We start from the raw sequence: 15,251 nt of genomic DNA, 5'->3' as shown, positions 1-15,251 counted from the left end.
GTTCCTAAATAAAAGTTGAAATTTGCTCTGTCTGGATGAAGCTAAATTATTTTGATTAATTAGATTATCTGTTTGTGGTTTTGGCTTCCTTTAATGATGTGATAATGGAGCTCTGTGAGGGAATTGGAAAGCTACTGGGGAAAAAGAATAAAAACTTCTGTGGAAATATTTAGGATTATAAGGATTATGCTCATGTGCTTCAGATTCTGTAGTTTCTTTTTAAGTTACTTGTTTATTTTTCAGTTGTAACTGTCATAAAAAAAGAGCTGCCTTGCTGTCTAATTTTTCTTCCTTTCCTTTATTTAAATGGTGAGTAGTTAAAAACTATGTATTAGTTTTGCTACTATAAACATACCAACCACGGCTCTACCTCACTACAGAACAGAGTCTGTTAACCAAGTGCTTTTCATGCCTTTTCACTGGAAGCATTAAATAGGTGTACTAAACAGAGAAAAGGTGGGATTATTTTGATAGAGAGCACCGAAAACTATTAAGCTTCCAGATCTGCAGGTAAAATAATAGCAAAGGATGGTCTTTCAATCCCCAGGTGATTGCTTCCCACACTAGAGTGCTAGAGTACATTAACAGATCTGAGTACCTTAAGATATAGAATAAGAAACTTTTTGTGTAGTGGTACTAGGTCAGTTATTTAAGAAGGATAGTAAAACTATTCTATGAGATTTTGCTGTTTTCATCTTCTGAAATATGGTGTATGTAATGTTTTGAGAACATTCCAATGCTCAGAAATACAAAAAATTACAGATGATTTCTTCTATGCAATGTTTTCACCAAGAGAAGAACAAGAAATGTGGATGCTGAAGCTTCTAGATGGCTTTTTTGTATATATATTTATTAGAGAGGAAAAATAAGTATCTCTCTGCAGTATATCTCATAAGCAAACACTTCTTTAAGCCTATGGACTTGGTTCCTGCTTTTCTCTGATGAAAAGAATCCTGTCTTTTCCTTGATTTAAATGCATTAAACAATTTTGTATCATTATTATTTCCATGCATTTTAAGGGAAAACCCGACTTTTGAATAGTATGGACAGCCCTTCAAAGGAAGTTGTTAAGCATGCACCCCATTGTGCATAAGCATAGGAATTCAGCTGGAACAGTGAATATTCCTTGTTTTACTGGTTTCTGTCACAGATAGTGTATTCTTTGAAAGGTTTATTTGTTTTCTGTGTTTTTTTAAAAGCAGCTCTTAAAACATTTGATCAAATTGTACAGTTAGATAATTTTTTTCCTTTAGATCTCTGTTAATTAAACTTAAATTGTTTAATTATGCTGAGTAAATGCCTGCCAGCGTTTTTGTTAATGTGTTGTTGCTGCTTAAGACTAGTATGATGGTTATAGTGGTTTTTCTTCCTTTTATTGTGCGAGTTTATTTTCTATGTGGAAGTATTTTGGATGCTCAGATGCTTCAAACAAGCCTTAAAATAGTGAAGATGCTGACCTTTATATGTTATTTTGTAATCCTAGTTTTAGCTAGAGTATCCCACTGTAAATATTTTCTCAAAGTAAATAAAATGAATGTGCCATTTTGTAGTGTTCCAAATTAAGATCTGTTGCTTCTATTACATACTTCCTCTGCCAAAATAACTGCAGAAAATGAAAGGAAGTTCTTCCACTCTTTTTTTCTTTCTGCTTTTATATGCTCTTCATTTTCTCCTGATTTGTTTTTTCCTGATTGATTTTCATGACACTTCTTTTGAGAGATGAGATATTAGCTTCTGGAATCGATATTCCATCAGTCTAGTTCTTGAGGAAAGATCTGGCAATTGTGAAATTCTTTGCTGCCTGGAATCTTTGCCATCCTTTTCAGAGTAAAATTTATAGTGTAGTGCTTTGGTAGATACCTGGCATTCATGGTATGTGGTGATTAATAATTTTTATTTAGTTTTTTAGAAAATTTTCTGGGGTCATCTGGTTGTGCTATATAGTTGATTATGGTATTAAATTTAGTAAATTAGGTAGGTAACTTGTTGTAGAAACTGCTTTATTCTTCATATTCGTGTTGTCTAGTAGAGCACTGGTGGATTAATCTACTTTCATGCCTTCCCAGTGGATTTGCCTTTAAGCATGATAATGTTGCGTGTCAACTAGTTTTTAAGGAAGGGCAAAAGAATGCTGACACCAATTTTTTTCTTAATAACAGTAATACTAGAGTATAGTAATGAAAAAGTAGAAGGAACTTAAAACTTTAGCCTGGAAGACAGACACGGACACTCCATGACTACGTGCTTTTTACGACAGGGACTCAAGTGATTGCCAGATTGCTCAGCAGAATCATTTCCTTCCATGAGAGGTTTGGGTCATATGCCCAAGATAAAAGGGCAGACAGGGCTGTGAACACTAGTCACAGCCATGGTTTTCACAGTGCTCAAAAGGAGCTGAAAGAGAGAAACCTCAGTGACAAAATCAACAGTGTAAGAGCACTGCAAGAATTTCCGGCTATATCAGGGGAAAGATTTGAAGAATCTGTGGCGAAGAGATGAAGATCAGATAGGTGACTAAAGAAAAATAAGTGGTGTTGGAGGAAGCATGATTTAAATTGCAGCAGTCAAACATCTGGAGACAGAGTGAGAATTGGATATAATTTTTCTCTGTTGTTCCTCATGGTTTGAAGACGTTCTGATTTAAATCCTTTCCTGTGGAATTAAAGCAAAGCTATCAAGTCCTTAGATGACGAAAATATTGGAGGAAAGCAAAACCAAAGAAAACCAACAAGAGAAGGAAGATGACAAAACATTGAAGAGCTGCAAGGAGAGGCAAATGGAAATATACTGTAGATCTATTTATGGAATTTGAAACAATAGGAAACCACAGAGCCATTTGCCAAACTGCTCCAGAAGTTTCCAAATTGGAACTGCACCAGTCAAAAGCAAGGATGGAAAAATGCTTACAGTGGCAATGGAACAGAAAAATAGGTCTGTCCCACTAAAATAAAATTTTATCTGAACAAAGTACATGGCTCCAGGAAAGTGTTGAAATGTAGCTCTGATTTTAATTTGCTATAAAATTGCCTGTTTGTCGTAAGAGTGATGTAGTGACTCATAGGTATTTCTCAGGAACCAAGAGGATGTCTTTCCAATGAGCTGGTGACATTTGTTAGCAGAAGGGAGTTCCAGAAATTAAGTGATTGTACTTTACAGTATCAGAACTAGGAGTTAATAAAAATACTGCATTTTGCCCATTGTGTTGTCCGAGTTCCTATTGAATCTTGAACTTCTGGCTTACAGATATGGGTTTTAACTCGTAGAAAAAAAGAACTCTAGAAACAACTTTATTAGAAATGGATGAGTTTTGAATAGAGCAGAATGGTTACCTTATGGTTCAACTTTAAAACTGTTAAGGACTGCTAATTTGGAGTAAGAGGAAGGAATAAGGAGGCAGGTAAGACCTTGTGTTAATCTTGTTACCTTTTAGACTTGACTCAGCAGTGGGATGTGATCAGAAGCATGAAAATTTTGCATGCCAGCTTTTGGTTGATGTTCTCTACAAGTGTTCCTTCCAGAATCTCCTGAGAAATAATGTGCAGTTTTATTTTACAGATATGAGTTGCCAGGAGTCCATGGATTAAATTTTGTTCTGAAGAATTCCCTTGGTGGTGGTGGCGTAGCATCCCTAAGAAGTGACCCACAGGCATGTATCAAAGCAGTAATTTTAGTGTAGACATCTTTTATAGGTCTCTTCATAACCAGCTTTTGGGCTGGAACTGTAAGCTCTTGGGTTTCACTCTAGTTCCTCTTAATTTCCTATTAATGAACATTGTCTATTTAATTTTGTAAGGTTTGAAAACAACATAGGAAAGTAGAAAGTGGATTTACAATATTTGGTGAAAAAGATGTGTACTATTAAGATAGCACATCATAAAGAGCATAACTGATTTGAAGACTATGAGTTTTTAGATGCACCAGCAAAGTCAGTTTATCAGAAAGGCTTTCATATTTTGAAAAACGTGGATTTAGTAGATAATTCTGATTGTTTCCGAGTATATACAGGAACCATGCACTGTACTACAACTCCTCATTTAGCCTATGCCTTCTGTAGTTAAAGTACTGATAAATAATACAAACATGAAAAACAGATGGATATGTCTTTTGTGTGCGTGATGTTACGTGAAAGTAACTTTTTTTTTTTTTTTTTGCAAGTGTACAATCTAAGTATTAAATATTTGTAACTTCTAAACCTGAAGATGAAATCCCAAGCAATGCCATGGCTACAGCAAAGCACAGCTGTGCTCATAGGCTCAGAAATGCTTGTGTGTGCAAATAATCTCAGCATAGTCAAGAAGACTGCTCACAGAATAAGGTGGTGCTATGTATGAATTAGATAGTAGAACTGAACCCCAAATAAATTGATTTTAGCACTGGGTACCAAATAAATGAAGAAACTGTCCAATCTATTCAGATTTGGATGCTTGAAAATTCAAAAAACTTAAAACAGACTGAATTCTCACACTGATTATAGGAAAAATACTCATGTTAAACCATTTTTTAAAACTTCTTTTAAAAAGGTGGTAGAATATTTAGATAGTAAAATTTAATGTTGGTTTGGTTCTTTTTCTTACAGGGTAAAGCACTTGGACAGATGCTGTTGGACTTCCAGATTAAAAATGTTCCTGATTTAAAATCACTGATAGAATAACAGGTGTTTAATATATATGCTTTTAACACTGAGTGGTGTGAAAACATGTTATAAACAAGAACTGGCTTCTTGAAGGAGATTTTTTTTTAAAGTTAAAGAGTAGAAATTTGACAGTTATTTTTCAGAGGCTTAGCTATATGGCACAGATTAGCAAATGTTTCAAGTAATACCAGACTAATAGCTTTATCTGTGCCTGATAACATTTCCTGTCTAGATAATACAGTGGATGAAGAATTAATTTATTTCTTAATCAAATTGCAACACGACATTTAATTAGGAGATGAGATAATCTTTGTTTCAAGATGGAAATTACCTCCTGTTGGGTTGATCTCTCTTTTCCTTCTCTCAGCCTTTATTTGAAAATCGAATGGACTGCTGTCCTGTCAGCTGTTTGTCCTGTGCAGTGAGTGAGCCTGGGTAACCTGCTCTGCACTGCTGGGAAGTCAGCACTGTCTGGTACTGGGGAACAGTTTTCCCTGCTGGGCAATAAAGTAATAATTGGTACTGTTATACAGTGACTGGTCGTAAATGCTGACCTTTGGTGGTGATCCACCAAACTTCCAGCACTTTCTCTGGTTAATGATAGACTTTGTTATTACATTTTCCAATATCTTTTACTAATTAATCCTTCAGTTGAAAGCACTGAGTAGTAGTAAATTGCAGATCTTAGTGTGGTAATAAATTTGAAGATGAGGAAAGGGGAGTCTGCCCGCTCACTCCTTCTTGTGATGGTGCAATCCTGGCACGGATGAAGCAGGGCTGGGTGGTGGAGGGATACCTGGTTTTGTTCCAGGGCTATTAAATCCTTGATTTGTGCAGCAGAGTCATGCCTGGATTAAGTTTATTTGACTGTCAATTGCATTGCCCTTGCCACAAAAATGTGTCTTCTGCTGTGAAGGAAAACCATGTTGAATGCAGTGTACTCTGTCTTTCTTCTGACTCCCAGTTACTACCTCTCCATCTCCCTTCCTGCACAATATGATTAGCATGTTCAAATTGGGATACTTCTTCACCTCATTAAAAAGAGACTTAAAAGTCTGTATCGTACTTTCCGGGACAACAGCAAGGTGGAAATTCTGATAACTGTATTTTCTCTGCAGAAGCCATAAAAATATTACTCCACATGTTCAGGCATTTTATATTCAGAAATATTTTTTTTGTTTATTTTAGGGAGATTTTATTAATTTTTTAGTGCTGAAAAAATGAGGCATTACTAATACCAGACAAAATGATGGAAATAAGTTATTTTTGTAATGGTCACCAAACCTATCTGTTAGTTGTTCCTGAACTTCCAGTGCTATCACTGTTACTAATTTCCTAGCCTCTTGCTTGCTAATGAGTACTATGCAATAAATTGTTCCCACCTTTTCTGTGGTTTTGTTAATTTGAATTGAAGGTATCATAAATGAATGCTTTATCTATCTAAACACAATATTCCCTGAGCAAGTCATAGGTACTATCCATGTATACAGCATGATTCAGTCAGGTTGTAAAAAATGAGTCATTACTTCATTGCAGAAAAATAGCCAAGTTAATAACTTCAAAGGGAAAATGGCATGCAGGTTTTATTATGTTTACAGTCATCGATTGTTAGAAAACTCTCCTTAATAATTTGAAAGCCTATTGGGAGGAAGTAAAAAAGAAAGTGATAGACCTCAGTAGCAAACCTACAAGGATAAAAAGGCTACAGTAAATATTTGCAGTTCACTCAATATGCTGTTTAAGTGACTCTGGAAATGTGTATGCAATAAGTTTCTGAATAAAAGTGAACATTTATAAAGTATAAATTTTTTTTAGTAATTTATGTTGTTTCTTCTACTGGAACAGAGTGATACTTAGTTCAAAGGTTCTTTGTTTGGGTTTGTTTGACTTGCCTGCAATTTCATGCATTGTCTTGCTGGTTCCCTTCTTTGTTCAGATTTTGTCTGTTCTGTCCCTAGTCTTTGTTAAATACAAAACCCAAAAGAGTAAATGATACTGTTTTCTGGAGAGCTGGTCACTTACAGCTCTATAATGGCAGCTGTAATTTGTTGAAAAGAATGATAGAGTGTTCAAATGGACTGGATGTGGGAATACAAAGGTGTTCATTTTTATCTCTGGAATAGCCCTTTTGGATGCTGTGAAACCATCCTTCACAAATGTATTTTCTGTCCATTATTTCTTTCAGCACACCAGCTTAAACCAAATGGCATTACCTTTCAGATACTCTTCTTGCAAATTATACCCTCCAAAAATCCCTCTCCAGAGGCTTTATTCTCCTTGAATGTCTTAACATGTTTTGAATTCAGGAAACTATGCTTGTTTCAGCAGTCCCAAATGATCTAAAAGTAAAGCATGAGTAATTGAGAAAGGTTTGGTTAAATACAAGTTGTACACAAAGGTGAGCATGTATGCAGTCAGCATTGCTTTAACTTCAGTCAGTAAAAAATTCATTTTGCCTGCTTGTTAAACCAGGTCTGTTCCTCATATAGGCAAGAACTTACCCGTCTAATTCCCTGCCTTTCCTGCCTTTTCCCTACTGTGTTAGCTGTGAGAGCAGGATGGAAATAGTAATGTCTAGTGCATAAAATAAGGTTCCTTCTAATACAGGAGTTTCAGTGTAATGGAAACTGCCTTACACCTCTTACTGAAGCTTTTGTACTGTGGCTCATCTGCACTACTAAACAAAGGCTGCATTCTTACCTCTCACAGCTTTCTTACTGCATTTCAGCTTAACTTTCAAAAATAAAGCATGGGTTTTATCATTAAATTATTCCACAACAGTTAGCAGTCCAAACAAGTACTTCCTCGATGTTTTTGGGTTTATATTTAATACTCCAAAGTGATTTTTCCACTTAAATTTGTGTACTGAAGGTACAAAAGCTGTTATACAAAAGTCACCCGAGAGGCTGTGCCAGTGCTTGATGCACAAACAATGGGTATTTTTAGTTTTGCCATCTCCAGTGGAGATGTTTTTCCATCAAAATACATGTTTTCTTCCCCCTTTCAGATGAAAAATTATGGTAAGAATACCTTACATTGTGGTTGCACTGTGGAAGTTTGACAGTAATAGAAGTGCAACCCCTTGCGTTTTAAAGCCAAAAATGTTGGGTTGCAGGTTGCTTTTCAAGAATCTGAATAGTTTCATTCAGGAATTACTTTGTGTTGTGTTAAGTGCTTTACAGACAGTAATGCTCACAACAGTTGCAAGGTAGTGGCGAAGCATTACCTGGGTGGATTCCACAGACCTGTCTGCTCTGTAATGCCTTTTGGGCTTGTTCACTGGGGTTTCTGGGCTTGAGAGTGAGGGAGTGAGTGGTTGTGGGGGGAAGGAGGGAGAGAGGAAGCTCTTCAGTGCCTCAGGTATGAGGAAGTTACACTGCAGAAATGTCGCACCTTTCACCTTACTATTTTGAAACCCTCCCGTGCAGTAAGACTGAATCTCCTTCTCATGGCAGTCCCTCTTCTTCAGTTTCATCCTTGTTTTCTTTCTGGATTTACTTGAAATGAACCCTGGTGATTTTGGGATGAAAGCTCACTGGCATGAAGAAAGCAAAGGATGCCTCCACGTGAAAGATTCCATTGGGAAGTGTCTTAATCTGCCAGGGAGTTCAGCTGAATTCCTCTACCTTCCTTTGGACAGGAAAGAGAAACCTGAACGGTAGGACTGAAGCATCTACCACCTATATCAGCAACGGCCATCCCTAGCTAGACAGCTTTAGGGAGGGGGGAGAGGGGGAATCTTGAGATGGCAGCACAGGGCAGAAATGGTGCTTATCCACACTGGAGGGAGACAGGAACCTTTCCATGCCAGGATTTTCTGTGGAGTTTGACAACCTTCTGTGGCTCCAGCTCTGGACCAGCTGCCGTGACCATCATCAAACAGGTGATACCCTTTATCAGGATGAGGTGTTTTAAATTTTTTTTTCCCTTGTCCATGAAAAAAATGCACTAGTTAAAGTTAGAAGTTCCTCCTTCTCGTCTGCCCATTTTTATTTACTAAGAGAAAAAGCTTCAAACCTTACAAATATACTTTTTAGCATCTGTATTTGAAAATGTGCTGGTTTAATTACATAATTGTGTGGCTGGTGGCTAATCCACGGCGTTCCTGTACCAGCATCATAAGCTACATCTATAAGGTGTATCACTCTTTTTAAGTGATGTGATTTGAAGTATGCTTGAGAGGTGTTAGCTTCTGTTGCATAAAAATTTGGCTGAGACTCCAGAGAAAATCCCAAAGGCCTGATCACTCTGTTAAGTAGTGCTGGCGCTCTGGCCTGTAATCAGCAACTGAAGAGGTTATGGTGGGCCCCTTTCTTTGCAGATGAAGCAAGATGAGGGTAGTCTTAGCTTCCCAGGAAGGTGCTCTCTGCTCCAAGCAGGAGGAAATGGGAGGGCACCAGCCATCATTTTTGTTGACAAGTAATGAGGTAACCCCCTCCCCTGAAATATTTTTTTACTGAGGAAGTGGGGAAACGTGCTTTTGCTTCATCAATAAGTTTTCATGTTTACAAGATCCTGAACCTTGGTTCAGTATCTGTGGTGGTAGAAGGCTCTCACCTGCTGGGTCCTTCACATCCCCTTTGCCTTCCGAATAGCAGAGCTGTGTGCTAATGGAAAGAAAAGGGATAGTGAACGTTTTCTCTTTTTTTGCTGGTGTGACCAAAGGGATTCTACAGCTCTGGGGTGGTCTAGAGATCTCATTCGTGTTCCACAGCGTTTAAAGTGGCTGAGGAGAGAAAAATAACCTACTGTTTCAACGCGGTTTGCCTGTAGAGAGCTGCCAAGCTGTTACACACCAGCGCTCCTCTTCCCGTTTCCCCGTTTCGTATTTGGCATCCTGTGGTTGCGGTGTTTGCCCGAGTTTAAAGGAAGATGCTCCAACAAACTTCTCCAGCATTCTTACAGGCATATCCCTTCCTCCTTCCCCCTCCCTCCGCCCGTTCCGCGTTTCTCAGAGGCGAAAGCTCCCCGCTGCAGCCGGAGAGCCAGCGCCGGGCCGGAGCGGCTGCGCCACGAACAAAGATCCATGGCAGCGGGCCCGGGGCGCGGCGGGGACTCGGTGAAAGGCTGCAGCCACGGCCACCTCCCCTGCCACTCTCCGCGCCCTGTCATCTTCCAGGTAAGATGAATGTCTGTCCCATCCATCATCCCGCCGCCCCCAAGGGGGCGGGAACCTGCTTGGTTACTGAAAGTTCCGAGCCCGATCGAGGCGGCATTGTTGACCTGACAGGGCTGCTCTTTTGTGGGATCCGTTGCCAGGATTTAGCATTTACATAATGGATTAGCATGAAACTGAACGCACGGGAATGCCGCTCTGCCGTTTCCCACTCTTTCTTAGCTGGCGGACTTTTGGGGCGAATTAATTTATAAATGTGACTTGCCGCTCTCCCTCGGAGACCTGTTTTCTTTCAGGGAAGACAGACGCTCCCTCTCCTGTCCCGCCGCCGTGCGAGCGCCGTGGCAGCCCGCCCGGCCACCCCCGATCCGATCCCCGCTTGCCCATCGTGACTGCCGGCGCGGGTACCCGGCGCCCCTCAGAGGTCCCGCCGGCGGGGGAAGGTGCACGAAGCGGCTGTGGCCCCGGAAGCCCTTCGCTGCTCTCCCCGGGGCGGGCGAAGAGCTTTACACACACTTTTCCGTGCACTTCTACCTGGGCAGCGCCGGCGGTAGACGGGGCAGAGCTGCGGGCGGCTCCCGGCTCCAGGCTGCGGGCACCACGCCATCCCGAGGGCCGGGCAGACGCTACGGCCAGACCGGCGGTCACTGGCTCTGCTCAGGGTGCCGCCGCACCCCCAGTGAAGCCCGGCCGGTCCTCGGGGCGGGCGCTCCCCGTACGCCCTCACCCGGTGGGCCGGCCCGGGTGCCCGCCCAGCCCCGCCCCGCCGGTATCTTAGAAAAGCGGTGCCGGGGGCTAGGAGCTGCTCGGAGGCACCGAGGGTTTCCCCCGCCGACCATGAAGAACCCGGTGCCGCAGGCGGCCTCGCTGCTGCTGGAGAAGCTGCTGCTCCTCGTCCACATCCGGCCGTTGCCCGCGGGCTCCGGCGGGGAAACGCCACCGCCTGCACCCAGCTACTACGACACCAGCTGCTTCAAGCGAGGAGACCTGCTGGAGGTGCCCCGCACGCTCTTCATCCACTTCGGCATTTACCTGGGCGAGAACCGCGTCGCTCACTTGATGCCCGATATCCTGCCCACTATCACCGGCGACCGTCGGCAGATCCAACAGGTGGTGACCAACAAGCGGCTCATCCTGGGCGTCATCGCCAGGACGGCCAGCGTCCGGGTGGATACGGTGGAGGACTTCGCTTACGGCGGCAGCATCCTGGTCAACCACATGGACCGGCTCTTCGAGGACCAGGTGCTGGGCAGCGAGGAGGCGGCCCACCGGGCGGAGGAGCTGGTGGGCACCACGGCCTACAGCCTGCTCTGGAACAACTGCGAACACTTCGTCACCCACTGCCGATACGGAGCCCCGGTCAGCTTCCAGACCGACAAGGTATGGCCCGGCCTGCGGCGGCGCTGCCCTTCCCCCGCGACCCCGCTCGCCGGAGCTGGGCCGGGCACTGCCGCGGGCCCCGGGCGGGGGTGCCGGTACCGCCCGCCGGCCCGGCCGCCGCTGACGCCGCTCTTCCCGCAGCGGGCAGTGCCGCCGGCGCGGAGCTGCTCGGGACGGCGGCGGGCCCGGCCTCAGCTGGCTTCAAGCGGCGAGGAAAGCGAAGCTGAATTAGTAGAACAGTGAATACACTACTAGAATGCTCTGAAGTTACAGGTTCCAGCCGGAGCCACAGGCAGTACCGGGGCTGATGCTGGGCGTGATGCGGTGCCAGCCCGGCTCTTCCCTCTTGCCCTCTCTCCGGGGAGTCCCTGTGAGAGCTGGGGCAGCAACTGCTGCTCTGTCCCGAGAGTAGGCATCGCCAGCTCTGTAGTCAAAGCTTTCCTATTTAAATCTCATCTTTTGCACTTTTTCTTTTTTTTTTTTTTTCCAGTTCTGTGAGACTGTGAAGATGATTATTCGGGACCAGAGGAGCGTGCTCGCATCCGTGCTTGTGGGACTAGCGTCAATAGTCTGCCTAGGTGTGGCACCCTCCACCACGCTCCCCACCATCTTCATTCCTTTCCTTCTGTGGATGGCTGGCTAACAGCCCTCCTGGAGGCTTCCATCCAGGATCTGTATATAAAATGTATACTACTGTATTTATGAAAGCACAGATTACTCACTGGCATCATGTAAAGTTTCTTAATTTTGTGCACCATTTTAAAATACAACTTAGTCTAGAACACAGTGCACAAGGCATAGCTTACTATGTAAGCCAAATAACAGATTTCCTGAAAATCTTGGTATATTTTAACACACCTTTAAATAATGAAAAAAGTAGGGTTGCGATGCAGTTCTGCTCCTTGTCTTTAGCCAGAAATGATTCTAATAACAACCTTCATGTTCTTCAGTTTCTTAGCTGCATACCTGAGTGCCATAACTATTAATAAAAATGGATGATGGAGTTCTACAAAGTGATGGAAATGGAGAACTGCTTACCTCTTCCTTTTATACATATAGTGTATATTCAGAAATTACTGTCTCCGTTCCTAAAATACTCCTTGGTGGAAATGCAAGTAAATTGGCTCTTTGTTGAGAGCAAAGAAGAAAAACCAACCCTGGGCTGTGTGCTGCAGGAGCACATCTGGCCAGACCAGTTAAAGTCGGTTCCCTTCTGGGAAATGTTCAGAAATCTGTCACTTGTATTAATTGTCTAAACATTTACTACTGTATTGAACAACTTTTTAATTGGATTAGTAGTAAGGAAAGACAGCAATCCTCACCAATTTCCTTGCCAGTGATAGTGGCTAATATGGCTAATAAAAATGGCTACAGAGGGATTTAGGAGCTATAGGAAGAAATTAGCTTGCGTTATGTCAACTAGTGATGTACAGATGTTGGACATTTCTGGCATTCCAGGGCACATGGCAGGGAGGAGGAAGACAGACCCGATTTAGTTCTTACTGTCCCTCAGCAGTGGAACCTGTGTAGGTACCATAAAGAATCAGGGAACATTGGAGCAGTTTCTGTGGTGGCTATATTGTGATTTTGGATATTGCCTTAAAACACTTTCTCAGTGAAAGACAGCGTGTCTTCCTATACTCATCTCTTGTAAGTATTCACTTTCAAGCCAGTAGCTGGTGCTAGAAATGTTTTATCTTCAGTGCTGAGGCCTTTCAGTTTATCAAGAATGTGTAAAGTTGGATTTGAAATCACGTTCATGTAGGCAATTGTTTAAATGCTAAAAAACTTCGTATTTTTTTTTTTCTTAGCAAGGTCTTTTAGGTATGCAGATAAATTGTTATGCTCCTGGAATTGTTCAGCCTTGTGTGCATACATGCACTTCCTTGTTCACATGCTGTGTTTGCCTTCCTTTCTAGCCAAAGGCCAGTATGACAGTGTTTTCACCAAGGACTCAACCTCAGATTTACTTCTAGTAGTGGTGTGCAGTGTCCTGCCATCAGCTCTGTTACTGAAATGGCCACTTGCCCATTTTTAGAGTGACTCCTTTTAACTGTGCTATAAACCCCCTCCTCCTTCCCCTAGACCTTACAGGTGCTTGAAGATTGGATTTTTAGAACTGTGAGTCTACTTGACTGCTCTCTAATCATCATCTTCCGGCTGCTCCACCATGACCGACGAAGAATGTAAAGACTGGGGCGAAATTCCAGCTCATAGGAAAGAGCAGCATGACTCCTGCTGCCATCAAATAAGAGGGGATTTCAGCCCAACTTTCACTACATGTTCAATTGGCAGCCCAGCTCCAAGCAGCTGGATATCAATTACTGCTGGATCCTTGTAAACAGCTTCTATTCTGCTTTGAAAGATTGCAATGCTCAGTGTAACTGTTTCTGTTAAACTTTTGAAATTAAGGTGTTTTTTAATTAACATGAGTTACTTTTTCATAGTGTATGCATTAGTAATATTTACATAAACTCCAGCATGGTTTTTTTACTTGCTGTGAATAAGGCATGAGCTGTAGTCATTACTGTAATTATATAAATAATTTTTATTCATTTTAAAATGTCTATGGCCTCTTGAAATTGAGTATAATGCTGTAGCATTACTCTTAAGATATCCCAGTAGGGTACAGAACAGGCCATTAACATGCAGTTACATGGTGTGTGATTACAGGTGGGCTTTTCTTTTACCCTTTATTTAATTGGGATTTACAAGAATTCCAGTAATTCTTACAATTCACATATACAATAAACAACGGGGTCATGACCAGTAACCAAATCACAAGTGGGACTGCTGGAAGGCAGAGAAATGTTCCTGCTCTAGCTTCAGTATCAAAGGACCAGTGCTCCTGTGCTGCCTAATGCTTTTGAGCAAGAAGCATCCAGACTGACTAATTTAGGATTTTCATAGGTGTCTACGAAAGAAATGAAAGCAGTTCCTTGCAGGCTTTCATTAGTAGAGAATTTCATTAGTAGAGAATTTTCCTTCAGCATATAAAGTTTTAAACTTATGAAATGCTATGAAATGGTCTAGAATGTCTTGCTGTATCCTTTCATCAAAGACAAGTAATAATGTAATAGGAACAGAAATTCAGCTACATGTTTAGGCATTTTTCCTACCAAATATAATTTTAGCAAAGATCTGGAAATTTCGTTAAAATCAGGCATGAGTCTAATCAGTCATACTCTGAGGAGAAAAACAAGACTAGCAGGCATGAATTTTCATGTTCAGCTCAGCGGGTGGTGTTTGTGCTCTGAAATATTTTGGTAAATGTCAGTGTCAACTTTTTTCTGTAATTGCTTGAGTAAAAATAAGCACTAGCTGGAGCGTTGCATTTCTTGAGCTCAACTGTGATGCCATTGAAATGAAGGAGCTAGTTATAATAAGAAAAACACAGAAAACTGGAGCAGTTCAGCTGTTGGGGAAATGTATGTGCTTAGAAGTGAAATTGTTCATCGGTAACCGTAAGTGATGGTGATGGGGAGTGTAAATCCAGAGCCACAGCTCATTTTAGTGGGGGCTGTTTTGAGAAGCTGTGTGGTTAAACTAGAATACGTAATGAAGGAGTGTAACCATCACTCCTGTGCCGCTGGAAAACGCAAGTAATGAAGACATCAAGTTTAAAGGATAGATGTTTCACTTCAGGCTTTCCAAAGAAAACAAAATGAGTAAGGCTCAAAATGTTTTTAGAAAACCCTTGTTTAAAAGAAATAAAAAAGAGGTAAGTTGAAGTCAATGAAGACATTAGAACAGTGTGCTTTCTGGTTTTCTGTTTGCATTTATTTTAGCGTGGAACATAAATGATTACTCATTTTATGGTGAACAGTCATCTGCTGCTTGATTTCACTTTGCATTCTCCTGTGCTGAAGGAGAATGCTACGTATAAATACTGTTGAGAGTTTTATTGAAAACAAAATCATAGCAATACTTGTTAAAGTCTGAGCGGGTGGGGAAGAGGGGATTAAACTTGTGTGTGACTTGACATAGTCCAGACAGGTCTTAGAATGCAAACTTCAGCAGTGAGAAACATTAGAACTGTGATCTCTAAAAATGATATGGTGCTGTATTATTTATTGCATGTTCTCACATTAAATAAAGCATCACACACCACTGGATGATAAA

General features: G+C 41.7%; 2 protein-coding genes across 2 annotated transcripts in view; both read left to right on the top strand.

Annotated features, from left to right (window-relative positions):
• The window catches only part of LOC104697174, a 56,994-nt gene extending 50,556 nt beyond the window's left edge, over positions 1–6,438 (top strand). The window contains exons 19-20 of the mRNA XM_039551572.1: positions 3,556–3,646; positions 4,577–6,438. Coding sequence (XP_039407506.1) covers positions 3,556–3,646; positions 4,577–4,651 — 166 coding nt within the window. The 3' untranslated portion in view covers positions 4,652–6,438. The remainder of the gene's footprint in view (positions 1–3,555; positions 3,647–4,576) is intronic.
• Positions 6,439–9,378: 2,940 nt separating this feature from the next.
• LRAT (lecithin retinol acyltransferase) lies at positions 9,379–15,251 on the top strand. The gene is made up of 2 exons (XM_039550355.1): positions 9,379–11,129; positions 11,620–15,251. Exons 1-2 carry the CDS (start codon positions 10,587–10,589, stop codon positions 11,770–11,772), a joined length of 696 nt encoding a protein of 231 aa, XP_039406289.1. The 5' UTR covers positions 9,379–10,586; the 3' UTR covers positions 11,773–15,251.

Source organism: Corvus cornix, chromosome 4, assembly GCF_000738735.6.
Source record: "Corvus cornix cornix isolate S_Up_H32 chromosome 4, ASM73873v5, whole genome shotgun sequence".
NCBI classification, from domain to species: Eukaryota; Metazoa; Chordata; class Aves; order Passeriformes; family Corvidae; genus Corvus; species Corvus cornix.
This window is presented reverse-complemented; position numbering and strand designations above follow the sequence as displayed.